The 23,583-nt window shown below is 36.1% G+C and overlaps 6 protein-coding genes across 16 annotated transcripts in view; 4 read left to right on the forward strand and 2 right to left on the reverse strand.

The window, feature by feature from the left end:
• The first annotated feature begins 149 nt into the window (after positions 1 to 149).
• LOC110863180 (carbonic anhydrase 6) lies at positions 150 to 1,757 on the forward strand. Its single transcript, XM_022112430.2, has 2 exons — positions 150 to 999; positions 1,086 to 1,757. The coding sequence occupies exons 1-2, from the start codon at positions 492 to 494 to the stop codon at positions 1,472 to 1,474; spliced, it is 897 nt and encodes a 298-aa protein (XP_021968122.1). The 5' UTR covers positions 150 to 491; the 3' UTR covers positions 1,475 to 1,757.
• A 1,967-nt stretch (positions 1,758 to 3,724) lies between these two features.
• Positions 3,725 to 5,248, forward strand: LOC118433981. Its single transcript, XM_035846535.1, has 2 exons — positions 3,725 to 4,427; positions 4,530 to 5,248. The coding sequence occupies exons 1-2, from the start codon at positions 3,984 to 3,986 to the stop codon at positions 4,731 to 4,733; spliced, it is 648 nt and encodes a 215-aa protein (XP_035702428.1). The 5' UTR covers positions 3,725 to 3,983; the 3' UTR covers positions 4,734 to 5,248.
• A 2,569-nt stretch (positions 5,249 to 7,817) lies between these two features.
• LOC110841919 lies at positions 7,818 to 9,115 on the reverse strand. Its single transcript, XM_022087619.2, has 4 exons — positions 8,952 to 9,115; positions 8,676 to 8,887; positions 8,368 to 8,608; positions 7,818 to 8,280 (listed from the first exon to the last, which is right to left on the reverse strand). Exons 1-4 carry the CDS (start codon positions 9,055 to 9,057, stop codon positions 8,186 to 8,188), a joined length of 654 nt encoding a protein of 217 aa, XP_021943311.1. The 5' UTR covers positions 9,058 to 9,115; the 3' UTR covers positions 7,818 to 8,185.
• Positions 9,116 to 10,627: 1,512 nt separating this feature from the next.
• Positions 10,628 to 11,576, forward strand: LOC110841930 (protein PXR1). The gene is made up of 4 exons (XM_022087632.2): positions 10,628 to 10,735; positions 10,825 to 10,870; positions 10,942 to 11,016; positions 11,160 to 11,576. The coding sequence occupies exons 1-4, from the start codon at positions 10,682 to 10,684 to the stop codon at positions 11,516 to 11,518; spliced, it is 534 nt and encodes a 177-aa protein (XP_021943324.1). The 5' UTR covers positions 10,628 to 10,681; the 3' UTR covers positions 11,519 to 11,576.
• A 2,622-nt stretch (positions 11,577 to 14,198) lies between these two features.
• On the reverse strand, positions 14,199 to 21,938 carry LOC110863052 (transmembrane 9 superfamily member 4). 11 transcript variants are annotated; one of them, XM_022112272.2, is made up of 18 exons: positions 21,701 to 21,938; positions 20,815 to 21,008; positions 20,681 to 20,735; positions 20,334 to 20,590; positions 20,058 to 20,245; positions 19,902 to 19,988; positions 17,101 to 17,301; positions 16,826 to 17,021; positions 16,641 to 16,743; positions 16,536 to 16,569; positions 16,289 to 16,461; positions 16,034 to 16,191; positions 15,855 to 15,931; positions 15,682 to 15,777; positions 15,178 to 15,261; positions 14,997 to 15,109; positions 14,862 to 14,932; positions 14,199 to 14,775 (listed from the first exon to the last, which is right to left on the reverse strand). In XM_022112272.2, the coding sequence occupies exons 4-18, from the start codon at positions 20,490 to 20,492 to the stop codon at positions 14,536 to 14,538; spliced, it is 1,980 nt and encodes a 659-aa protein (XP_021967964.1). In that variant the 5' UTR covers positions 20,493 to 20,590; positions 20,681 to 20,735; positions 20,815 to 21,008; positions 21,701 to 21,938; the 3' UTR covers positions 14,199 to 14,535. The 11 variants fall into 11 exon arrangements, with proteins under 11 accessions (XP_021967964.1, XP_021967965.1, XP_021967967.1 ...); XM_022112273.2 differs by having other exon boundaries at positions 20,681 to 20,738; XM_022112275.2 differs by lacking the exon at positions 20,815 to 21,008.
• The window catches only part of LOC110844582, a 48,822-nt gene continuing 44,593 nt past the window's right edge, over positions 19,355 to 23,583 (forward strand). The window contains exon 1 of the mRNA XM_035849262.1: positions 19,355 to 19,729. The gene's annotated coding sequence lies outside the window, so the exon portion shown is untranslated. The remainder of the gene's footprint in view (positions 19,730 to 23,583) is intronic.

Raw genomic sequence — 23,583 nt, forward strand, 5'->3', positions numbered from 1 at the left:
AATTTTAAGTAATTTGTGTATGTACATGTCCTTACTCATGCTTACAACTTGAATATAAATATCCGGATACGTGTGTAATCATAATCACTTGCCCAGCATCAAATATGGATTTTTATGTAATTGATAATTGTCTGCATTTGTATCAACATTGTTGTCAACATCAGCAACAATAACAGCATCCAATCAAGTAAAGTTCTTAACATAAAAGTTTTCAAATTCAGTCACTACATATTGCAAATGACCTCACGATAAAAAAGTGTGACCATAAATATATTTATGGTCACGGATTTACCAGACCGGAAAATCCAGCCATCAACAAAATGTGACTTGCTATAATTGTTTACGTACAAAATTATGCAAATATTAGATAATACGTAAAACGTATCAATTTTAAACGTCACGTAGAAAATTTTAAGTGCAAAGATAAGAAGATAAAATATAAAGCCGGAGAATATGCATCTTATTCATCTGAGAAACTACGGAGGAGCAACATGTTAAATCTTTATATCCTCTGCGTTACTGTTCTTTCGCAGTACCCGAACTTTTCACTGCAGTCGACTGCAGAAAACGCCACGTTTTGTTACGATGACCCAAGCTGTGGCCCTAAGAGCGCAGAATTTTGGCCAGGTATTTGCCAAACTGGGACGAGACAATCTCCAATCAATCTTCCGCACAATATTAACACCATTCGCGAATCAAGATCTCACCCAAGGGCTCTGAACTTTCGTGGATATAAGGAAAATGGTTTCTTCATTCGAAACAATGGGCATAGCATTCAAGTTTCATTCAACAACAATTTGACGTCTTCCTCTGAAATGAGTGGATATGGATTGGATGGCGAATACGTTTTTGCACAGGCACATTTTCATTGGGGAAAAGACATTGAGATTGGAGGTTCGGAACATACCATAAACGGAAGGCATTTCCCAATGGAAGTCCACCTGGTCCACTATAACAAAAAATATCCAAGCTACAGCGTTGCTTCGGGCACCACCACTGGTACCAGATTAAAAATACATTACAAATATATATTTACTATAAATATGTAAATATATATATATATTCAATAATGTTTGATTATTTAGATGATGCACGTGCGCTGGCAGTTTTGGCTGTATTTTTAGAACCTGTTCTGCTTGGCCAATCATCTAATTCTGCTTTCTCTTTAATTGCAAATCACTTGCCGGACAAGTATCAAACGACGGGAGTTCCCGTAAATCATGAAATTGACCTCGCGTTTTTCCTTCCTAAAGTAGACGACACGATATATCGCTACTTGGGATCCCTCACGACACCTTCATGTACACAGTCAGTGGAATGGACTGTAATTCCAGAACCGATTCCAGTACATGCATCCGACTATTGGAAATTTCATTTAGTTCGGGATGAAGAAAACCAACCTCTGAGTCAGAATTATAGACCTGTGCAGCCCTTGTATGGGAGAAATGTTGAAGTTTTTCATAAATCGTTGTAAATATGTTAATGGCACATATTCATTTCAAAGTAATAGGTAAAAAACATCCAGACAGGAATTGACAGGATTTGTGTTTGGAACTATATACATACGCAAAATGGGTAGTTCCTAAATTAAGCAAATTCAACCATGGAATACGATACACTCTCCTATACAACATTCAACATTTAGAAAATAAATCATTAAAACTAATTATGTATATTAACCACTTCGCCCCTATAACGACTATGTGACGTATTTGACCTTTACGCCGAATACGACTATGTGGCGTAAGTTCCCTTGGCTCCGAAATACGACGATGTGTCGTATTGACCCTTGACAACGGAAACGACTATGTGGCGTATTTTCCGTTCCCACCGGCCTACGACTATGTGTCGTATTCGAAAAAAATTAGGTCATTGCTCTTCCAAGTATAGTTTTGAGTCAACAATCCGCCATTTGGGCGGGAAGATGAATTGCCTCTTCAGAACCAATGTTATAAAGGGAGGTAAAAACAATTTATAGCTAACTGGCTATTTCTAGCTAACACGCCCAGTTTTGAAAACTGCTGTTGCATGGAATTTTCGTCCCATATTTCAACAGCGCTTTCAGATAAAATTAGTGAAATTGTTTTTCTCGGATTTAGAACGCCCCAACGACATTTTTGGCGGGAAAACTAACCACTGGAGCCGATGAAATCTCGTTGGGCGGGAAAATTAAGAGATTGCCTGGAAAGTAGCATATAATTTTCCCGTTAAAATTGAGTTATATTCAAAATGCGCTAAAGTATGCTTTCGAACAGTTGATGCTATAATTATTCATTACAACTGCTATCAATTTAAAGTCACGGTAAGAAAACGTTTGTTTTCCCGCCCTAAGTATGCGTAAATTCTATGCATGTTAGATGAACAAAAAGCAATTTTTACACATTTTAGGCTAATCACAAAATTATTTATAGCCGATGTCACGAATTGAAAGCAATATTTGCTGTTTAATTTTCCCGCCCAAATCGGCATCTGGGGCCTTTGAGGCGCGATAATCGATTTTTGTGAATATATGTACTATTATGCACTTATTAATCAATGTTTGTGCAACTTTCCATGCAATTACAATCATTTTTAAATTCGGCGTGTTGGCTATTTTCGGCTATAAACATTAGTGGTTCGCAAAAATGCCCAAAGGCAAATTACAACTCAAAATCCGTTCCCAAATGGTTATTCGCATCAACTTTCATAAAAAAGTGTCCAGAATAATTCCGGTGGGAACACCATTTTTCAATTCATCTCCCAGTAATTAACGTCATACAGTAGGTGAAAATTTCGGGGTCAAGGGAAGAAAAAATTCGCCGTTACTATGGGTGAAAGGTATGAAAATATTCGTCTCTCAGGGGTGAAGTGGTTAATATGTTCTGAAGATGGTGCTGTAATTTGAAAATTTTTGCTGTCAGACGATTTGACACATGAAATACTAATTGTAAGATCTATACAGCGAAGCTTCATATCGAAGCTTGTCTATGGATTTGACACTAGATAAAAAGTATGTTTGTATTTATGTAAACATTTAGTGTACATTGCAGTTATCTGACAAGTTAATATGCAAATATTATTACTATGCTGATGTTATCACATAATTAACCTTAAGTATAAATTGTTCAATAATATCTAGAAACAAATTTGACATATTACTTTTATTGTTCGATATTAACTAGGGAATGTCAAGGTCAATTAATCGCCTCACTAATCTACTAAGTTATGCATATATACTACATTAATTAGCTAAGTTATTGTCCTTTACATGACGACAATGTATGAAATAAAGCTATTCGCACCTACATCAGGGAAATATCATCAAATGAAGAGATAAAATAAGAACAGTCATTTTATGGTAATCATTGGTGGTCATCTTTAAAGTTCAGATCTCTCCTGTTCCTCTTTGCATAGAAACTATTTAGAAAAAATCAGTAGCAGAACATGAACGCTTCTACGAGAAATTTCAGAAATTTTGCAAAAGTTGGATCCATTTGTGCCACTTTTCCCATTTGGTTTTCTGCTGGAAAAAAAATTAAAACCACGTTTCTTCTTAAACTTTATAGTTACGGCATCTTCTTGTTTTTCGCTATTTAGTCAAGGATCGATGGAAAGCAGTATCAACACGTCCAACGGATCGTTTCTGCTTCGTTTGCTTTATTGCTATATTCTTTTTACTGAAAGTAATTTGCTATGCCCTTTGTCTCTGGAAAAGTCGGAATATGGTCAAGCTTTTACAATGTTTCGATTCATATGATCATGAATATCACCTTGAAACCAAGGAGATAACCCCAGTCGAGAGACATTTCTGGTTCTTACTTGCAGGCTCAGTCCTCACAATTGGCGGAAATTATCTTGTTGCCCATCACAAATTTGTATCAATTTTCTCAGGAGATGAATCCAAATATTACTTGGTATCCGTTGTCTCTCGAGGAAACAGTGAAATTGCACTTTATTTAAATTACATATCACATTTCGTTTGTGAAATCTCTTTTGTTTTTTACATGTCAGCATTGGTATATTTCCTGAGATGGCTCAGGCAAAAAATGGTCAACTTGCAACACGAAATTCTACAACAGTATTCCTTAAACGAAAAGATTGTCGCTCTGGAGGATATATTCCTGCCGACAAAAGTATTTCATATCAATAAGCCTCAATATCAAGATATGGGATTTCAACTTGTTGAAAAACTTCAAAAACTTATCCGAATTATGAGAGAAATTAATTTATTTTCGGGCGAATTTATCCTCATGTTCATTAGTTTAACTCTGTGCATGGGCATAGCTCTCTTGCACGTTATCATAATTTCGCTGATTGGTATGGGACATATAAACTCGAGTAATCCAGAAATCATGAAGCGTGGCATTTTCGCCTTAACAACCGTGTTTGTTTTTTCGGCATTAAAAGTTTCAATTTTAGTGAATGCTGGCGAACACTTGAAAAGCGTGGTAACTAGATAAAAACATATTATACAAAAATTCATGCAGTTCTTTAGTACAATATTGTGCACAAATAAATACTTCTTAATATCGGTGATTTATTATCCACAGAGACAAAATTTCATCTTTAGCCTGGACTTGATACAGCCGGAAAAGATTCATCCCGATGACAGAACGATATTGAATCTGAAACGACTAATTCAAAACCATAAATTCGAAATGAACGCCTGCGGATTTTTTATAGTCAACCGGAAACTGGTGGTCAGGGTAATATTCTCAATCTGGATTTTTGATGACCTGTCCTCTAATCAATAATTAGTATACGTAGCTACTTATATGGTTACATATATTTTTCGAAATTTTAGATGATTGGATCGATGATTTCTTTCATTGTTGTTCTTGTGCAATTTCGAGCAGCAGAGTAAAAGAACGTTCGTTTTTCAAGGGTGAAGGATTTCATGATTTTCATCCCTTTATTTGTAAACCAAAATTAGCACGGTGTTTGAATGAACTTTTACGTATACTAAGTTGTCCCTCTGTCACCATTTGTTGTAAAAACATTGATAACTACATAATTGATAATTCCAGGTATGTTCCAGGCATCCTGGAATCATGTGCTTATACATATTCATAATTTTAATTTCATTAAATTTTAAAACGTTTGGCTTTTGGCGTCACTACAGTGGCGCAAAAAGTCAAACTAGTACACTAGTTTATGTCATTTCCTTCAAAGGTTACTTAATTTAACACGCCAAGTTAGCAAATTTGAGTAAAACTATTCCATTACTTTATACTAGAAGTGCCTGAATAAAATGCATGAAAAAAGTTAATGCAATTAACCTCTTTCGTACTACTGATTTTTAAATAAAATTTCCCTTCGGTACGATTTTGATTTCATAATTATACCTGATAGCAACCAATTAAAATTTTCCACCAGTTTGCAATATTCGAGTTTTTGACGAAAAATACGAAAAAACCATTTTTTAACATTGGTCGGTATAGGGAAAATTCCAAAATTTTGGGTGAAAAATATCGAAAAAAATCCACTTTTCACCATCGAGTTTTCCACAAAATACCGAAGAAATATTCTTTTTTTACAGAAATTTTGGTGTCAAGGAAATTTCTGCAGTACACACATTTGTGTATTTCGTCGTCAACGGAAAAATAAAATACTACACAAATTTGTGTACTTCGCCGTGAACGGAAAATAAAATAACTACACAAATGTGTGTACTTCGCCGTTAAGAGGTTAATAAAAACACAATCTATCATTCGATATATGAACCAGGTCCGAAAAAACGCAATACTTAGGTAATCAGGGTGTAATTAGATACAAGGACGAAATAAATTGTGTCGAGTAATCGTTGGATCGAGGATATTCATTTTACGTAAACACAATTTATTTTGGTAAATCCCAGTGGTGTATGTGTACATATAATTGTAAAATACAACTAACATAAAATAATATACTTTGTAACAAGTTTGTACGTATTATTACAGATTTTTTTTGTTAATTTCCATGCCGGAGCCCTTATTCATTGAATTGGGGATCGTATCTATGAATGTCATATTTGAACTTATAACTTTGGTTATATAGCCCTTTTAAGCTCTCCAGTTGAACATGCATAATCTAGGTCACGAAAGGATCCAGAATTAAAAATTTAAGCTTTCTGCTTTTAAAACTGAATGAGATGTCCAAGACCATAAGCCAAGAGGGGGGTGCAAATGCATACTTTGGTGAATTGTTTTAATGCGTTTCTATTGATGTTGCATCACCTAAGAACAATCGCACTAATTATGTGTGTGTACGTCTTGGTTCAGCTAATTCATTATCCTTCACTAAATAGTACGTACTAATTAATTATTGATGATTTGTGTCATACTTAATCTGCCAAGTTATTAATTAACTAATTTCGATAATTTCTCACCATGTTACCGTTCCATATAATTGAAATTAGAAAAGAGCTGGTTATTGGTGTTAAGAAAAGCTCAGTCTTTGTCTGACTGGAACAAGCTTCCCTTCAATTCTGGCGGACAATAATTTGTTAATTCATTAGAGTTGTACAAAATCAATTTATTTACCAGCCACCCAATCGCTCAGTATCTATTAAGGAGATTAGATCGGTATGAGCATGTTAAAATCATTTTATTAAATTTCCAACCCAAGTTAGTACAATGATTTGATTTTATCCTCTAAAAATAAAACTAACCCCAGCCAAATCCTAATATTTTATTGTAAAAATGGGCAGTTTAGGAATTTATAAATCATTTAAACCATTTGCGATTCTTGGAGCTATTTTTGCCACATTTCCGCATACATTATACAAATCTACGAAACTCTGCAATTTTTTACTGAAACTTTACACTTACAGCATCTTTATTTTATCATCCATCACAATTCTGCAAGTTATTCCCGATTATCTCGCAAGAAATCGGTGGATCATATACGCAGACCGAATCACTGATCGGTTTTGTTTTATTTGCTTCACAGCCACATATTTCATCATCGCAGTTGTTTGTTATGCTGTATGCCTACATAAGACACAAAAGCTGATGGAACTTTTAAACGAATTTGAAAGTTATAAAAAACTGTATGAACTTGAATCTACTGGTATTTCACCATTCACCGACAAACGATTCTGGATTTTAACGGTTGGATTTATTATTACTCTCACAGGAAATTACTTCACTACTTATGACATTTTAGATGCCGTATTTTCTTCAGAAAAGTCAAAGTATTATTTGGTCATGGTAATGTCAAGGGGCAGTGTTCCACACGCAATTTACTTTAAACTTTTTGCACATGCCGTGTGTGAAACATCGTTCGTTTTCTACGTTTCCACACTAATCTTTTTTGTAAGATGTTTATCCCAAAATTTGATTGATCTACAAAATGGGATTATCCGACAGTTCTCGAACACATACGACCACCTCGCTATAAAAAATGTAGTAACTTCATTAAGAATAGTCCAAATTAAACAAGAACCTCGTAAGAATATTGAATTTGTGCACACCTTAAAATTCCAAAAGCTTTTAAAAGCTATGATCGATATCAACTCATTTTCTGGTGAGTTTATCCTACTATTTTTTAGCCTGTCTCTTTTAATGATGATTACTCTACTTCACGTCGTCATAATTTCGTTGCTCGCATTTGGACGTAAAAGTCAAACATTAATTGAATCCAGTTCAACTGGAAAATTGAGTACAATTGGCAGTGATAGTGCTAATTATGATATTCATTGGCACGGAGAACTGCTACAACGTGGACTGCTTGCTTTAATCTCAGCATTTGTCTTTGCTGCAATGAAAGTGGGTGTTCTCGTCAGCGTGGGAGAAGACTTGAAGAAAGTGGTACGCACTTATTTATGTATTCCAAAAATAACCAAGAGGAATTTCAAATCCAGATTAAAATATTTTTTATTCGTAACAGAGAGAAGAATTTATCTTAAGTCTGGACTTCATCGACCCTTGTGCTATCAGTTCCAGTCAACAGAAACAGGATTTGCAGGATTTAAAACAACTTGTGAATAAACACAAATTCCAGATTAATGCTTGTGGATTTTTTGTGGTTGACCGAAAATTGGTGGTGACGGTAATACAATAGAAAAGCAGTAGTTCTTAAATATATGTATGTGTACGGATGACATGAAGGAATGTGACCCAAATTAATAGCTATGATAAATTTTACTTTAGATGATTGGATCGATGATAACTTTCATAGTAGTGTTGGTCCAATTCAGATCAACGGAATGAAACATTAGCATCATTCAAGAAATTGTAATGTCTGAACACCCACGAAAAGTTTCCTGAGGGCCGCAACCAATCGTCGAAGTCCCGTTTGGACAAGTTCCCCAGTTATTTCCTTAAAAAATATGCACAAATTACATACTAATAATTATTCAGTGAAATAAAGAACAACAATTTGTGATAAATTGTGTAGCTCAACAACCAGCTCTGTAGTTCCACTGAATGGAACAATGGTCACAAGTCACGCCTTGAGGCAACCGTAGTTGGGTTTTGTACCAACCGCTGCTGTCGTTCACGATAAGTTTCGACCCCGACCCATCTGCCAACTGAAGCAAGTTTTTGTTGAAACAGTCCTGCGTCTCGGCAGACTTGGGGTTGGTGCAGAGTCGCCACTCCATAAATCCTTTATGACTTCTGGTCAATTCCACTTCGACATCGATGACCTGCCAAAATTGAAAGTGAAATCATTAACTTAATCTATTTACATGCGTAACTGGTGCAGACGGATACCTGACCAGAAGTGTAGCGCCCAGTGATGATTCCTTTGTAGAAAGTTCCACCAATCTCGTTGTCCCTCGGCGTTGCTTGGCTCACGGGGTCACCACAAACTCCACACTCCTCTCCGGGATTGTCTTTCTGGTGAATAGATCCACAGAAAAGCTCATTGTCGTTGTAGTTTTTGGGTGGATTGTAACTGGCAAATTCTTGAAATCTCCAAACAGCTAAAGGAGGAGAAAAAAATCTTGAAGAAGTTTAAAAAAGTTCGGAAATATAGTTAATAAGTACATGATCTGTTGGGCGGTTTCATAAAGCGTCCGTGTGCGTCAAGTCTAGACACGTGTGTACAAATAATAATCAGAAATAAAATAAAATTGTAATGACTGTGAGACATTTTCAGAATTTATTTATAAACTGTTGTTCATTTATAGTTCTAAGGATGAAATAAATATGAAATATTTTGGAGTCTGGAACTATTTTATATACAAATTTGTAGCAATAATTCAATTTCCAGCAGATGCATGTCATCAAGAAAATATGACACCGATTCAGCAGAACTACCACACAAGTAAATAGTACACAGCAAAACATAAGACATTGTTTTCGTAATTGTAAAATATGTGACGTGTAAATGATGTATGTTGTAATTCCGAAAATCAACTGTTCATAACTTATTGGCATCAACTTATGACGTATTTATTTTATTATTCTAAAGTGAGGTACAAAGTGCTAATGCTAATACACCTGAGCAACCTGGAACGTTTGCTACTCTCTGCTGGCAAGGGGACGCTTTAGATAAGCAAATGTTTCAAACGTTTTAAAGAGGATCGCTCGATCTGAACATTAGCTTTACTGAAAATGAGGGGAAAATTCTATTATTTCTTAAGTTTTCGTGAAGCAACCAAGTTTCATAAATAGCATCTGAAAAAATGAAAGCTCATAAATAAATACCTATGTACCAGACTTGCATGTATATACTTATTACAGAATCCAGAACGAAAGCGATTAGTTGTGCGACCTTTCCTATACAAGAAAATTTTAACGGGTGTGATACATGGTAACTGTATGAACTAGCGGATCAAGGTCGCAATGTTTCTATGTATATCTAATTCCCAAGCATATGTAGAACGACGGGCACGCCGAAACGAACCTTAGATATTTAATTTTTCATGTTATTGTCCCAGATTTTAATGATTGATTGGCATTTTAGCACGTGCATAAATAAGCCGAATTATATGTTGCGTTGCAATTGCTGAGGCCAAAATATTTGCAGATTCGTTGTAAAATTTATATTTGCATGCATCAATATTTTTCTACAAATTTTATTACAGGATACTACATAATTTGACATCCTTCGAAATTCCAGGAGTGAATTTGGTTAGGTCGATGAGTTTGTGGTCGATTTAAGCACAGATACCGACATACTCGTGTACGATAATATGTATTGTCGCTATGAATGAATCTCAATGTTGAGTTTTTGAAATCTTTTGGAAGCAGCACATGCCAAGCACTCGAATAAAAAGAATGACATTTGAAAAAGTTATATAAATGTACACATTGTCATTGTGAATCCAATCCTAAAACCTGTGCAACTTTCAAAATTTGTGTGTGCACAAATATACAAAAGCACGATAGCTCAGGATTGTTCATTCATAACTGGTGATCATAATATAATACTGCTTTGCAAAAGTTATTGTCTCGAGTGTGGAGCATGTCATGTCTCATGAAATCGACCGGTTCGGTTAATGGATACGATTAAACGATATTCCAATTCCTTTTATTGAATCGTCCATTCGTTCAATTATCCTCACATTTCTAACAAAAACTATCATAATTATGATTAAAACGAAGATCATCTTGAATTGATTCTGATTCAAATTTCTTTATGAGCCAACAATGAATCTATCATGCCATGTATGTGTCTAGTCTACTATATAAATGATTCGAGCCATGCAAATGCTTACCATAAACTGTATACGTTTTTAATATCAAGTAGTTTTTTTGGAGGAATTTATAAGATGAACACTTTAACGTTAATTTGTGGACTATTGGTTTGGACCGTCCTTGCAGCGGTAAATTTATACGAAAAAAATTACCCATGATAGAATCTTAGTAATCTTGACTACTCTACAGTATAAGTCTTAAATGTTTCTACATATAGGGTTCCCCACTTCCAGAAGAAGAGGTAGCAGCAGAAGTTGCGATTGGTACGACTCAATTATATTCTCTTAATGTGGCAAATATTTAATAGTAGTCCTGGCTATTCGCGATTATGTAGCCCACGAGAGAGAATCCAACTTGGAGTTGTCACCAAATGCCGAGACTGGGAACACTGGAGTTGCTGGACCTGCTGGTTAGTACTTTGAGACTGATGTCAGGTTGGTTCGACAAAAAAGTGGTCTCCAGTAATGCGTGCATGCATCAGGGCCAGGGGCGGCTTGAATTTAGATATGTGACCCAATTTGGCAAAAGTTGATCATGGTGTTATTTGCACAGGTTCTACGGTTCCTGCCGGGGCGGCCGAATCCACGGACGACGGTGGGGACGGGAAGAAGGGAGGGAAAGGGAAGGGAAAGAAGTGGAGGAAGGGTGGCAAGAAGGGTAGTGGAGGAGAGGCTGCCACTTCGGAGGACGACGACAGTGAGGACAAGAAAGGGGCAAAAAAGGACAAGATGAAGAAGCGAATGGAGAAGGCCAAGGAGAAGATGGGTGAATTCAAGGAGAAGGCGAAGGAGAAGAAACAAAAGATAAAGGAGAAAATGGGCGAATTCAAGGAGAAGATCAAGGCAAAAAAGGACGCAAATACGATGAAAGCCGCAGTAATGCCTGCTACTTCTGGCACATCAGCCAATTAGTCTCATTCTGATTTTAATCAATGCCAATTAACCATTAAATGTTTTATTCAATTCAATATCAGTACGTGTAGTACACTTAATCCATGAATAATCATTATAAATGCAATTACATTGTGGTCATAACTTGCATGTGTAACTGGCCAAAAGTAGCTTCAGGAATTTTATCCATTTAAATGGGAAAAAAATCCTTTTTAGATGGCCCCAAAATATAGTCCCAACTATATATGCAAACAGAAAATGGCGAATGATATCATTTCACCAACAAACATCGTCTACAAAGTTGTTCTCCCACAAATGTGCAGGAACTGGCTACCAGTAAAAATACGTAGAGGTAAAAAACCACAACAAAATTTCCTTTGACCTCTAAACCTTTGACATCTTGGTCGTCATCTTCCACATGTTTTGTCCCAGTCAATTTAGTTGCTTGTAGACTCAGTCTTTTAAACCGGATCTTACGAATAAACTGAATATACGATTGCATGACCTGGGTAATCCCAGCTTGAAAAATCGCCTGAAATCTGACTTCTAATAGCGGATCCAACCCATAAGACACCACCCAACCCAGACTCTCAGGGAACAATTCTTCCTCGCTCTTTGCTATGAAATCCTTAGGTCGCTCAAACCTAAGTTGCGCCTCATAGTCATCAATTTCATTCCCATAAACGACCATTGCAGATTGATTACAGGAAAGGATCGCCTCTAAGAGTGTCATATTGTGTCGTTTTTTTACGATCGAAATCCTCTCCTCAAGATTGTCAAAGAATCCCTTTTGTTCAGCATAATGGCCCTCGATTCCAGCTGCATTTTTTAATTCTTGTCTATGATTATCGATATACCTGTGCAATTTTGAGTTTGTGGTAGATGTTGGGTTCTCAATATGCTTTCCCGTTGAGAATTGGTAAACTGTGAGAACTGGGACGAATATGGTAAAGTTTCGGTCAATAATTTCCTGAAATTTTGTCATGAGTGGTGGTTTCAATGGCGCCGTCAAATCTGTGACATTCTGACCTTTGTACGCATTGCTCAAAATGACGCACATCAAGAGCCATGATCCTAAAATGCAAGATATTGAAAATAAGTTTCTCGACGATGGGGCAACATCAGCCCCTTGTTCGAGAAGAAACGCCATGGGTAAGAAAACAGAGTTGGAATCAACGCTTGCCAGGTGAAAAACCATCTTTAATATCCCCGCAGTCAGCATCACAACTGCTGCCAGACTTAGCCAAATTGGTGGTTGATACGCTGACACAAAGTTGTAGAAACTTGGTCGCTTTGAATTGGCAGCCAATCCATCGCACGTCAAAAATTTGAAGGAGCCAGTTGAAAGACGAACGATTGGCGAATTTGTTGCCAGATTAATCTGAATCATTGTTGGTCTTGGCTCACCGGGCACGCTCCCCATTGAGGTAAAGTCGTACATGAAGGTTTGGTTGGGATAAATTGTTTCAAAAACTAAAATGTCCAAGTCTGAGTTGTGTTTAATTGTGTCGTAATTCGGAGAAATTGTTTTCTTTTTGATTTTGGTTTCAATTTCGGAATACAAGTCTAGCAGGACGAATACCTTGTCAGGATGAACCATCGTTCTTACCCGATAAAACAATTTATCCACAAGTAGTCCAGGCTGTGCTTGGTGAAAAGTAAATTTCTGTGGGCGGCACGTATGACAAGCAATGTGCCATTCGTATGTATTCTGCCCATTCAGATAAAGCACCCCTTTGTTGGCTTGACCTCGGGCCCCTTGACTTTCTTGAATACCAAGGACCCACAGGATCCAATTTGCTTCAGATTTTTCCTTTGTTAGGTAAATGTAGAAATCTCGCTGGCGATTGTTGATCATTGCGTCGAAAGGACCAGTCCAAAAATCCTTGTAAAATTCAGGACAACTGAACCTGTAGAAATTTGCTCCTTCGTTTCCGAGGCTTGGGTAAAGAAACCCATGAAACACACATTTCCAGCGAAAGTTATCCTTTTGACGGCCCATTAGAATTTTTTTGGTGTTCGAAATATTTTTGGCATAGTATTCCGATATCTTTGAATAGCGTTCTAAAACTACGGGTAAATCAAAAGGGACACCAAAGTCAAGATAATTAAAATTTATTAAATGTAAGAGACACTGAGAAAATGGTCGCAACACATCGTTAATTCCAAAGATTGTATCTTCTTTACTTGGTGGCCCATGTTCAGGGAGGTCTGCGTTTGGTGTAGTATTGGATTTGATCAAATAAGCGTCAGTAAATAGAACCCAGCCAAGAAGAAGTGTGTACGTCAACGAATGTGACGTGGGATATGCGAGCGGACAAGAACCCATGTCTTCTTCCGTCCAACTCTTAGGACGTACAAGTCTTTGAAACAGAGCAGGAGAGGTATTAATGTGTCTAAATTTGAAATTGTCATTCTGACCTTCACAATTGTTGTTGAAGTCGAGAGGGTTGAACCACTTAAATATATCGAAGATTGTTTTGAAAGTGGGAGGGCGTGTGTGATTACGTTTTACGTGAATCCTAAACCTACCAACGTTTGTTGAAGAGAAACTCAAATAAATATGCAAACAATGATTTGAAGTATTTGAATACTGAGCAAGTTCATATTATGAAATTGAATAATATGTACATGTGTCAATAGGTAGCGAAAATTGTGTGTATTCTATGTCGTAGATATGCAAAAATAGACTGAATCTTTAGTGCATTTTCTCATATTACTATTATGTATTTTTTAATCCCACCACATCAACAAATAAATATGACACAACAACACAGTACAAAATATTACATTAATTTTGGTTGAGTTAAACAAAAATTATTCGGTACACTACGTGCAAATAGGGTTTGTGGATACAATTCCAAACAAATGAATATCACAAATATAAAATTAATACTACACTGTAATAGATAATTGCATGCAACTTAAATTGTATACACATTGTTTGTGCCGTAAACAAAGGTGAAGGTTTGACAAGGTATGCAAGTACGAGACTAATCACAATATGGGCAAAGATGTGCAGTATATAGGTGAAAAATTTAATCAATTTTAACAGCACCATAAATTTTGGTGAGGAAAATGTAACTAGAATAAAAGCCGATTGTTCCGGTAAGCAGGAACGCTGTCAACACCATCAGACCAGTATACGCAAAATAGAGAAGAGTTGGAATAAACTCTGTGATTTCTAATCTAGTATGGAAGTAGAAAACAGCGTAGAAAAACATGTAAATTGCCGATCCTCCGGAGGAGAATAGCACACGCCACCACCAGTGATAGTCCTAAATTAGAATAAATTGATTCAATTTTGAGTTTCACCTTGCTTAGCTGGCTTTACAAAACATATTGAACGGTTATTTTTACATACCTCGCCACATAGCTGGAAGTAGCACAAGACCACAGCAATTTGTGATACCGAGACGAGCAGAATGAGGAATACTAGATAATATATTTTTTAATGTTTTGGCAGTTGCGAGAGAGCAATGTTTACTATTTGTCTTACCTAAGAACAAGAAACCGAACATATAGTAAAATTGGTTATGCCAGAGTGCGTTGTAGATGAAGAATAACTCGATGAACATTGCACCAAACGGCAAAATGCCTGCCATTAGTGCACTATAAATTTAATTTAATTAGTTAAAACCCAAGTATTTCAACAATTAAGTACTTAAAAATTGGCGCACCTGGCAATCGGTTTAATATACCACGGTTGAGGGGGAATCTGTCTAGGGATTTGGTTTGTTCTAACTGGATGCTGGTATGGCTTTCTGAAAAAATCAAAATAGCAGTGTTAAATTAGTACAGATTAGGTATGGCGAAAACATAGTGGAGTTGTAGTACAACGAAGAGAGAATCCGGTTAACTGTTGAGTTAACGATAAAACGGAAGAATGAATTTGAATGAAATCGAAGCTTTCTGTCATAACCAAGATTTTCTACATACTTACATTACCGTTTGTGTATTGATTAACGACTTTTGGGTTATAATTTCATGATGGTTCTTATTTTGTATGCATATTGAGTGCATAGAGGATAAATGTGAATGAAATGGACTTTTTTATCGATATTTATATCACCGATCAATTATAGTTAGTTATAAATAGAATTTTCAAAGTTCATTATGCGTACATTGTTTTCGATCAATTAGCATTAATTATATTACCAATTGCATAGTTCATATTCTCCTACCTGAATCCAAAGTAAGCGCCCAAGTACACAAGTGGGAGCGAGATTCCAAACCACAAAACAAGAAGCCAAATCATGGTGCCAAACGGGACAGCCCCACTGGAAAACAATGCAAAAGGGTCCACGGTTACCACCAAATTCGATCACTGTCTTTTTTATAACCATTATTAACACACCTGGACGCCTTTCCCCAAATGAAGAAGTTCAGAATGAAACACGTTCCAAAGACGATTCCAGGAAAGAGTGTGGCCGTCTATTATTATATAACCTCAAATTATTAATGTATCCAACACCCATAATCTTGGAAACTCATTAGAGACATTAATTGACATTGGCTGTGGTTAGAATTTAGTACCATGAATGCTTGCTTCTTCCATTCCTTTCCTCTCATGCTGCGATAAAGTCTTGAAGAGTGGTATCCAGCAAATGTTCCCATAATGACATAAAGAAAAATCATTGCCGACATCAAGGCACCCCTCGAGGCAGGAGACAGCATCCCAAACATTGCAAAAACTAAAAAAAATATAAGATTAAGATTAGGTATTGTAAGACAAAATTTCATCAAGAGATTAAATATCATACGTAGACGCATATTATGCAAATAACTCACAAATTGTAACAACAGCCATTCCCAAGATTTGGATTCCACTCCCGATTAATGAGGCAAACAAGCGTGGATATCTAGGTGGTCGGAATACATCACCATGAACTAGCTTCCAACCGACTTCTTCTAAAGCTTCCTCGGCCGAGTCTTCCATGTTGTTATAGCGGGCAATATCTCGCCTAATAATACAATAAATATTATTCTAATAATATAATAAATATAAGAATAATATAATAATAATATGATGCCTTGCCTCAATGTACGGATGATGATCATTGTGATTATTCCTATTTATTTAACAATATATTTTTATTTACTAAATGCTTAATGAATATTGTTTTTAATTCATCAACCAAACCTGTGAGAAACAAGACCACGACGACAGAGTTGATAATTGAGAACCAGTGAATATTGGCGTCCGTCATCTGTAGATAGACATCCCATCTCGATGCCCATCTCACCTGAACATACCGAGGACATACAACATAAGATAAGACATTGCAAAATGAAAACAATTAACCTAATAAGTCTGTTGTAACGTACAGCAGATGGTGTCCAGACTACACTGTATGTAAAAAAGAGTTCATTGTCTGTATTCGCCTTGATTTCTTGGTTGTCTTGAAAGTTTTGTTGACCAGCCGTTACTCGGGGGACCGCGCAATCAGTTTCCTTGGGACGAATGAAAACTCTATTCACACTGGAGGGAGTAATTTCACAGCCAACAACTCGGAACGATTTTCTAAATAGGTAAATTAAATTAAATCATATTTACAAACACTTATTATGTAAGTAATAAATATGCCACGACCATAACTCACTCATCGTCCGTATGATACAAGATGTTAAAGTCAAGGTGATTGTTGATGTAGGCATGTTGGTTATCTTGCGACATGAATCCGAGGGGATATCCAACATGGAAGTGGGAATTAGCGTTCGTGTCTTCATTTTCTGCACCACCAAGAACAGAGCTTGAACCTGGACCAATTGTTTTTGTCACACAAGGAAGGTTATCCACGATCCTATGAATTAATATTTTTCAAGTATTCATTACTATACTATCTAAACCCATTAAAGACAGTGAGAATCGATACACCCATATTTACAACTAGCATTCATTAGTAGTCTAGATGCGTCCACTATTTTATCAATGTACATGATGTAATCTAAAGTAAACCCATGTATGCATGGTTGACATCAAGAGACATGTAAAACAAAAGTTGAACAATGTGTTTAGCATTTCAACAAGTTCTCAGCAAATCAAGAGTTGAATAATGTGTTTTGTATCAGATGGCGGTTCACCAATCAGAAAATCATATCAAATATCAATGTCGGCAATTACAGATTCCTATGACACTCATTCTGGCCAAATTCATTATTCATTCATAGACACATGAGTTGTTTATTGGCATGAACCAAATCATAAGAGATCAAGAAATCTACATTACAGATTGTAGCCTGCACACCTTAACTTAACGATTCATGCAGTACTCACCAACCCTTTGAAATGAAAGACGGAGGGAGTTATACAATTTTTGCATGACACTTATTATAAGATTTCTGCTTAAGAGAACACAAATTAGATAAAGACAAGCCATCGTAGTGTACAAGGTTCTGCTTATAAATACGAGAATGAACACTTGTCGTGGGTGAATATACGCTTTTGCTTGATGCCTAATGCTCGATTATTGGTGTGATAAGATTTGCATCTACACATGATCTACACAATTCCGTCAAGCAAACTGAGGAGAGCAATTCCACTTCCACCCCACTTTAATAATCAATTCACTGAATCACTAATCACTAGCACAGCTACACTACATGCATGCACTTGCTACTACAATACCAACAAAAACAGGTTCTTTTCTAGGTTAACGTCCAGTCAATCCAATAATCCAACAATGAAAAACGCTGTCTTTTAAAAAACAAAGCAATCAAAATTAGACGGATTCATAAACTAAACTATAATTTAGTTGCTAGTCTAGTACACAGACAAATGTGTACATACTTATGTACTTACATAAGTACATACGTCCTACAACTCAACAAGAGTCTCAGCAGTCTCACGACTTAAATTCTAATTTCAATCTCAATGAAATACTTTTGACAAATTGAGAGCAAAGTTTTATGAGTAGGCCCATTCTTATGTCATAAAAATGATGCAAATGAGACCAAATTTCGTCGTAATAAACCGTATTTTGTATCCTGTATGACATGTCCAACAAGACATTACTCGACTGGAGTTGAGATTCTCAACTTGAGAGTATATATATTTAGCACCACCAACCGAGAGGATGATGTAAACCACAATCTACAATTATCACTCTCTTTTGTTGAAAGTTCAATTTTTTATGGCTAAAATAAATGACAACATAAGTCCAAACCTAACTACACCCTTCCGACGCAACTACTTGCAATAACAAAACCTAGAAAATCTTACAATGTCTGATAAACGAAAAAGAAGGCTAATTACAGAGTATAATGTAGCAAAAATCCTTCAGTGGCTTGGACATCGCATAAATAATTCTATCTCTTCTTGCCTGATTGAGTTGAGATTATTAGGCTAAAGAAGGCCCACTCTAGCAACGCACTATCCTGTGCAACCCTTATCTTTGCCAAGCGATTTATGTATGTATAACAATCGTACACGTTTTGTTCCTCACTTTCGCCCCTTCATATAACGCAATCCAAACTACGACGAAAAAATCTGCTGCCCTCTCATACCTCGCTTGCGTACGTAGTAAGTCATTCATGAAAAAGGCAGATATCAAAATATTCTCTACTTTTTTTTAGACACAGAACTGAGCATTGATTGTCCTTTATCAACAAGAATTGATTAATTACGTGCGTGTGCAAAATATTTACAATTTGTTGAACTCCTGTAACTACTTTTTCAACCGTCATTATTTCATACATAGATTAAAAAGGAAGCAGATCTAATTTGCATATAAATCCCATTTACATTGATTCACCTAATCTGTCTCAGTCGGACTTCTTGTAGACGGACGTGTCGTTGTTGTTACTGAATCTCATTATTACAAATCAAAGTAATTAATTGGTGATATTCTAATGTGATAATGGTAGTTTTAACAAGATGTTGTATTGTTTGTGTATCCCAGTAGCAGGAAAAATGCCTGATAATAAATAAATACGGTTATAATTATCTAGAAAAGTGCGTATCATGTTTCTTGTGTGGACTTCACATGATAAAATATGATATTTCTGAATAATAAAACCGTTTGGATCTGTATTTTAAACAGTGACGATGAAAGCACAAATACGGCTAACTGCGTTGCATACGAGTACATTTAGTGTCCATGTTGCTATCTGACATAAAGTGGTGATGTTAATCAACCTTCGGTGAAACTAAATAAACTTTTCCAGGTCTCGGTGGTTGGATTAAAAATCAATCGGCCAGGACAGAACTGCAAAGCGACCGAGTCTATCAAGGTACGAACCGAACCCTATGTTGTCTTAAATATTAGATAGTAAATATATTTAAAAGTATACGAAAGGGCACGAGGATGACAAATATAAATCACTAAATTGTCAGTGAAAGTGAGATATGGCACATATGCTGATTTAAACATCAATATATATTTACAATGACAACTACACTTACATATGAACAAAGTAGTGATGTTCGATGTGAGAGAATGCCTCTGTCGCGTACGGGGGTTTCCAATGAAGAGGTGTTTCCGGATTGTGACTATAGTCCATAATATATTACGCATATTGACATGTCATAATTATATATTCTTAGTATTATTATTATTACCATGCCAGCTGACACGCCACATTTTGACCAAGTTTGAATTCGTACGGCGTAGAAACGATTCTATCTCCTCTCAGCACTTCTCCCAAATTCTCAGACTTGTAAACGAGTTTGGAGGCATTGGGTTTGCAAAACGGGAGCGAGTAGTATGAGTACGGGAGTTGAGTTTGTGATGACGTCATTTTCACAGCCTGTGATATTATGAATGTCATAATATTTAAACTAGATATTTTGAAAAATATGTTGCGTATGAGAATCTACTGAATTAAATTATCTTGCCTTTATCACGAGAGGGTCCCCCTTCTTAAACTCGACCGGTGCAACACCCGGAACATAGAACGATAACACTCCGTCACTTGACAAGAGCAAGACTAGAAAATATATTGCAAGAAGAGAAGGGAATGGAGTTTGAATACTTTGGCGATATTTTGAACTCATTTTTTCAGAGTTAGCAGGAACGAGTTAGCAAATTCACTGTCACAGTTTTCCGATAAAATCCAGCTTGTTGTTGACTGAGGAGTGAGTTCAATTCGCCCCTTCAAATGCACGTCAGAATATTAGATTATTAATGATTATTTATTGACATCCTATGGAATCCATTATGTTGAAATATTGGTTACACCCACTGCACGTTTAGAAATTTTCTTCTTATGAACTTCTCTTTTCTTTGAGGGTTGTCACCTGCTAACAAAATAAATAGGGTTATTATGGAAATACGTGACAACAATTAATAACTTGCATAACAATGAATTTTTACTACCGATAATTTGTACAATTTAATTTAGATCTCCGTTAATCAGGAACTAAATCTATAAATTCGCGAATCCATTCGCAAAATCCACCGATCCACGTCACTAATTAAACAATGAATCGTTGGTCTCCAGCTGCATACATACAACACTGAGCTCAGCTACCCCTCTCAACTAATTGTCGTTGATGTCTATGAACTAGATACTACAGTAACTATACTAAGGAGGGGAGCTTCACCACCTGCCCTTCACAGATCTCGATGCCCTTTGGATATGTGGTAGGGTCCTATGAGTGTACTAAAACCCTGAAGTGGTTTGACTCCATGGCCACATTTGCGCCCGCCACACCCACTCAAAGGGATGAAAACCACAAAAGTTACCAACTTCAAAAATCCACCAAAAATCCAATTTTGCGCGGATTTTGATCAAATTTTCATTTTTGTGATCCCAGATACTTGCCTTATAATATTCAATAGCAATCTCAACTTTTTTGAAATTTTCGAAATTTTCGAGCTGATGAACTATTCGAAAAAATTCAAAATTTCAAAAAAGTTGGGATATCTACTGGATATGATCACACAAGTATCTGGGATCACAAAAATGTAAATTTTATCAAAATCCGAGCAAAATTGGATTTTTGGTGACATTTAAAGTACATGAAAACAGGTTTTTTTCGTGTTTTTGGCGCCTTTGAGTGGGTGTGGCGGGCGCAAATGTGGCCATGGAGTCAAACCACTTCAGGGTTTTAGTACACTCATAGGACCCTACCACATATCCAAAGGGCATCGAGATCTGTGAAGGGCAGGTGGTGAAGCTCCCCTCCTAAGATGATGAATGTTATAATATTTTATTGGTTTAAATTCCCTTGATTTACAAAATTTCATAAAATAAACAAACCTTCACATGACCACGTTTCTCTCCATAAGTTTCCAGCAAGTGCTCTTGTTTCCCAGTAACAGTTAAAATCTTGTGTCTTGTGCACGAAATTGTAACCCACTAATTTCAGAATATTAACTACAAAACTAGCACAATTCTGACTGAAGTATCAAAATTAAAATATTGCAAATTTGTAGTCCAGCTCAGAGATTTTGATGTGTCAATTTCGCAGTGAGTAAAGCAGCAGTTCGAAGTTGGCGAGCGAATTCGTCCTTGCCCCGAACCAGGAAAACACCACACGTAAACGTAGCCCAGCAGAATATTACAGCTCTGTGCACCGAACTTCATGCAAATGAGATATCTCAATTTCTCAATTTCATCCACTGAACATAAGTTAAATTCGAACTTTTTCCAAATTCCAGCTAAATGTAGGCTAAACGAAGGATAAACGCAAAAATAAATGCATCTCGAGTTATGAATTCTATGATATCGCGAGCAATTCTTGTATCTGAGAAATTAATACAAAAGAATATTTCATTATGCATTGCATGCAAATATGTAGAAGAACTTCTGCACGAATAAATCCGAATCTCAAATACACTTTATTACACACTTCAACTGTTTTGATTGAAACATGAATATCTGAGAGAGCCAGACGAGACAGGTGAAAATCAAATGAATTGTCTCGAAATTGGATTGAGGCCAATCATATTTTGTGCATATGACATAATTTCAAATCAAGATATATTTTCAATATTTTCATTTCTTTAAATTCTAACTTTGTGGAAATAAAGTGGAAAGTTCGGTGCGGGAACCTCACAGGTGTATTTGGACCAAGGGCACGTAATATTATGCAAAGTCGCAAAACATGTAAGTGTATGGAGAAAGTTAGATTCTTTGTCAAACTTGCTTAAATTTTCATTCAATCAAACCTCTTTATGGAGTTGGTGAACATTTTGGTCCGCTATACCCGTTCAAAAGATGTATTACGTAACCATGCTTGTATAACTTGGCTCTAATTGTTTTTATGATAAACTAACCCAACTTAACTAATTGATAGGACATTCACTCGCAACAGTTTGATTAAACTTACGGTTGTCCGTCCATGTCGGTACATATTAATATGCATATTAATTCAAGTGAAATTCTGATGAAGTAAAATTACGTCGTTACTAAGAATTTCTTGGCATTCCGTATAACATTATAATTGTTGTCGAATGAAATGATGTCGTTTGTTATAAGTGCTTGTATATACATATACTAGGTACATACGTACGTAGCCCATGAAGTATGCATATTTATAACAACAGTCTCTGCATGAATCTGGATACAATATTTATACATACGTACATATTCTAAGAACACGACGATAAGTAGATATGCCATTAAAATAATTGCAAATGGGCTTTGATTTTGTGCTTTGTAATAATGACATGATAAGTTTTTGCTTCAATCATTTCTAATTCAACTCGCATTTTGCAGTTTTTTTAGGTGGTGTGGATGATCGGCGACATAGAGAGAAAAAGAGATTAGCAGATGAAAGCATCTTCTCCAGGAAGTGGATACTTATTTTAATAAGATTAACTTTACACTTCAAAGGGCATTCGCTGTGTAATGATAAAAATTCGTTATACATACACTTCTCCATCTTTTGAAGTTTATTCTTTCCGTGAAATGATTCAATTTAATTCGTCTCTGACTGTAATGATGATTGCACACGTCATCCATAATTGTGTATGTAAAACATCCAATGTATCTCGTGGTTGGAAAACAAATTAAGATAACTGGAGTTTCTTTTTCATCACGTCTACTAAAATAACTTTGATAATAACGATATATATTTGGGAAATTTTTCCAATTAGTTTATGCAAAAATCAAAGTCCACGTGGAAACGAAATTGAGAA

Source organism: Folsomia candida, unplaced genomic scaffold, assembly GCF_002217175.1.
Source record: "Folsomia candida strain VU population unplaced genomic scaffold, ASM221717v1 Fcan01_Sc001, whole genome shotgun sequence".
Taxonomy (NCBI): Eukaryota; Metazoa; Arthropoda; class Collembola; order Entomobryomorpha; family Isotomidae; genus Folsomia; species Folsomia candida.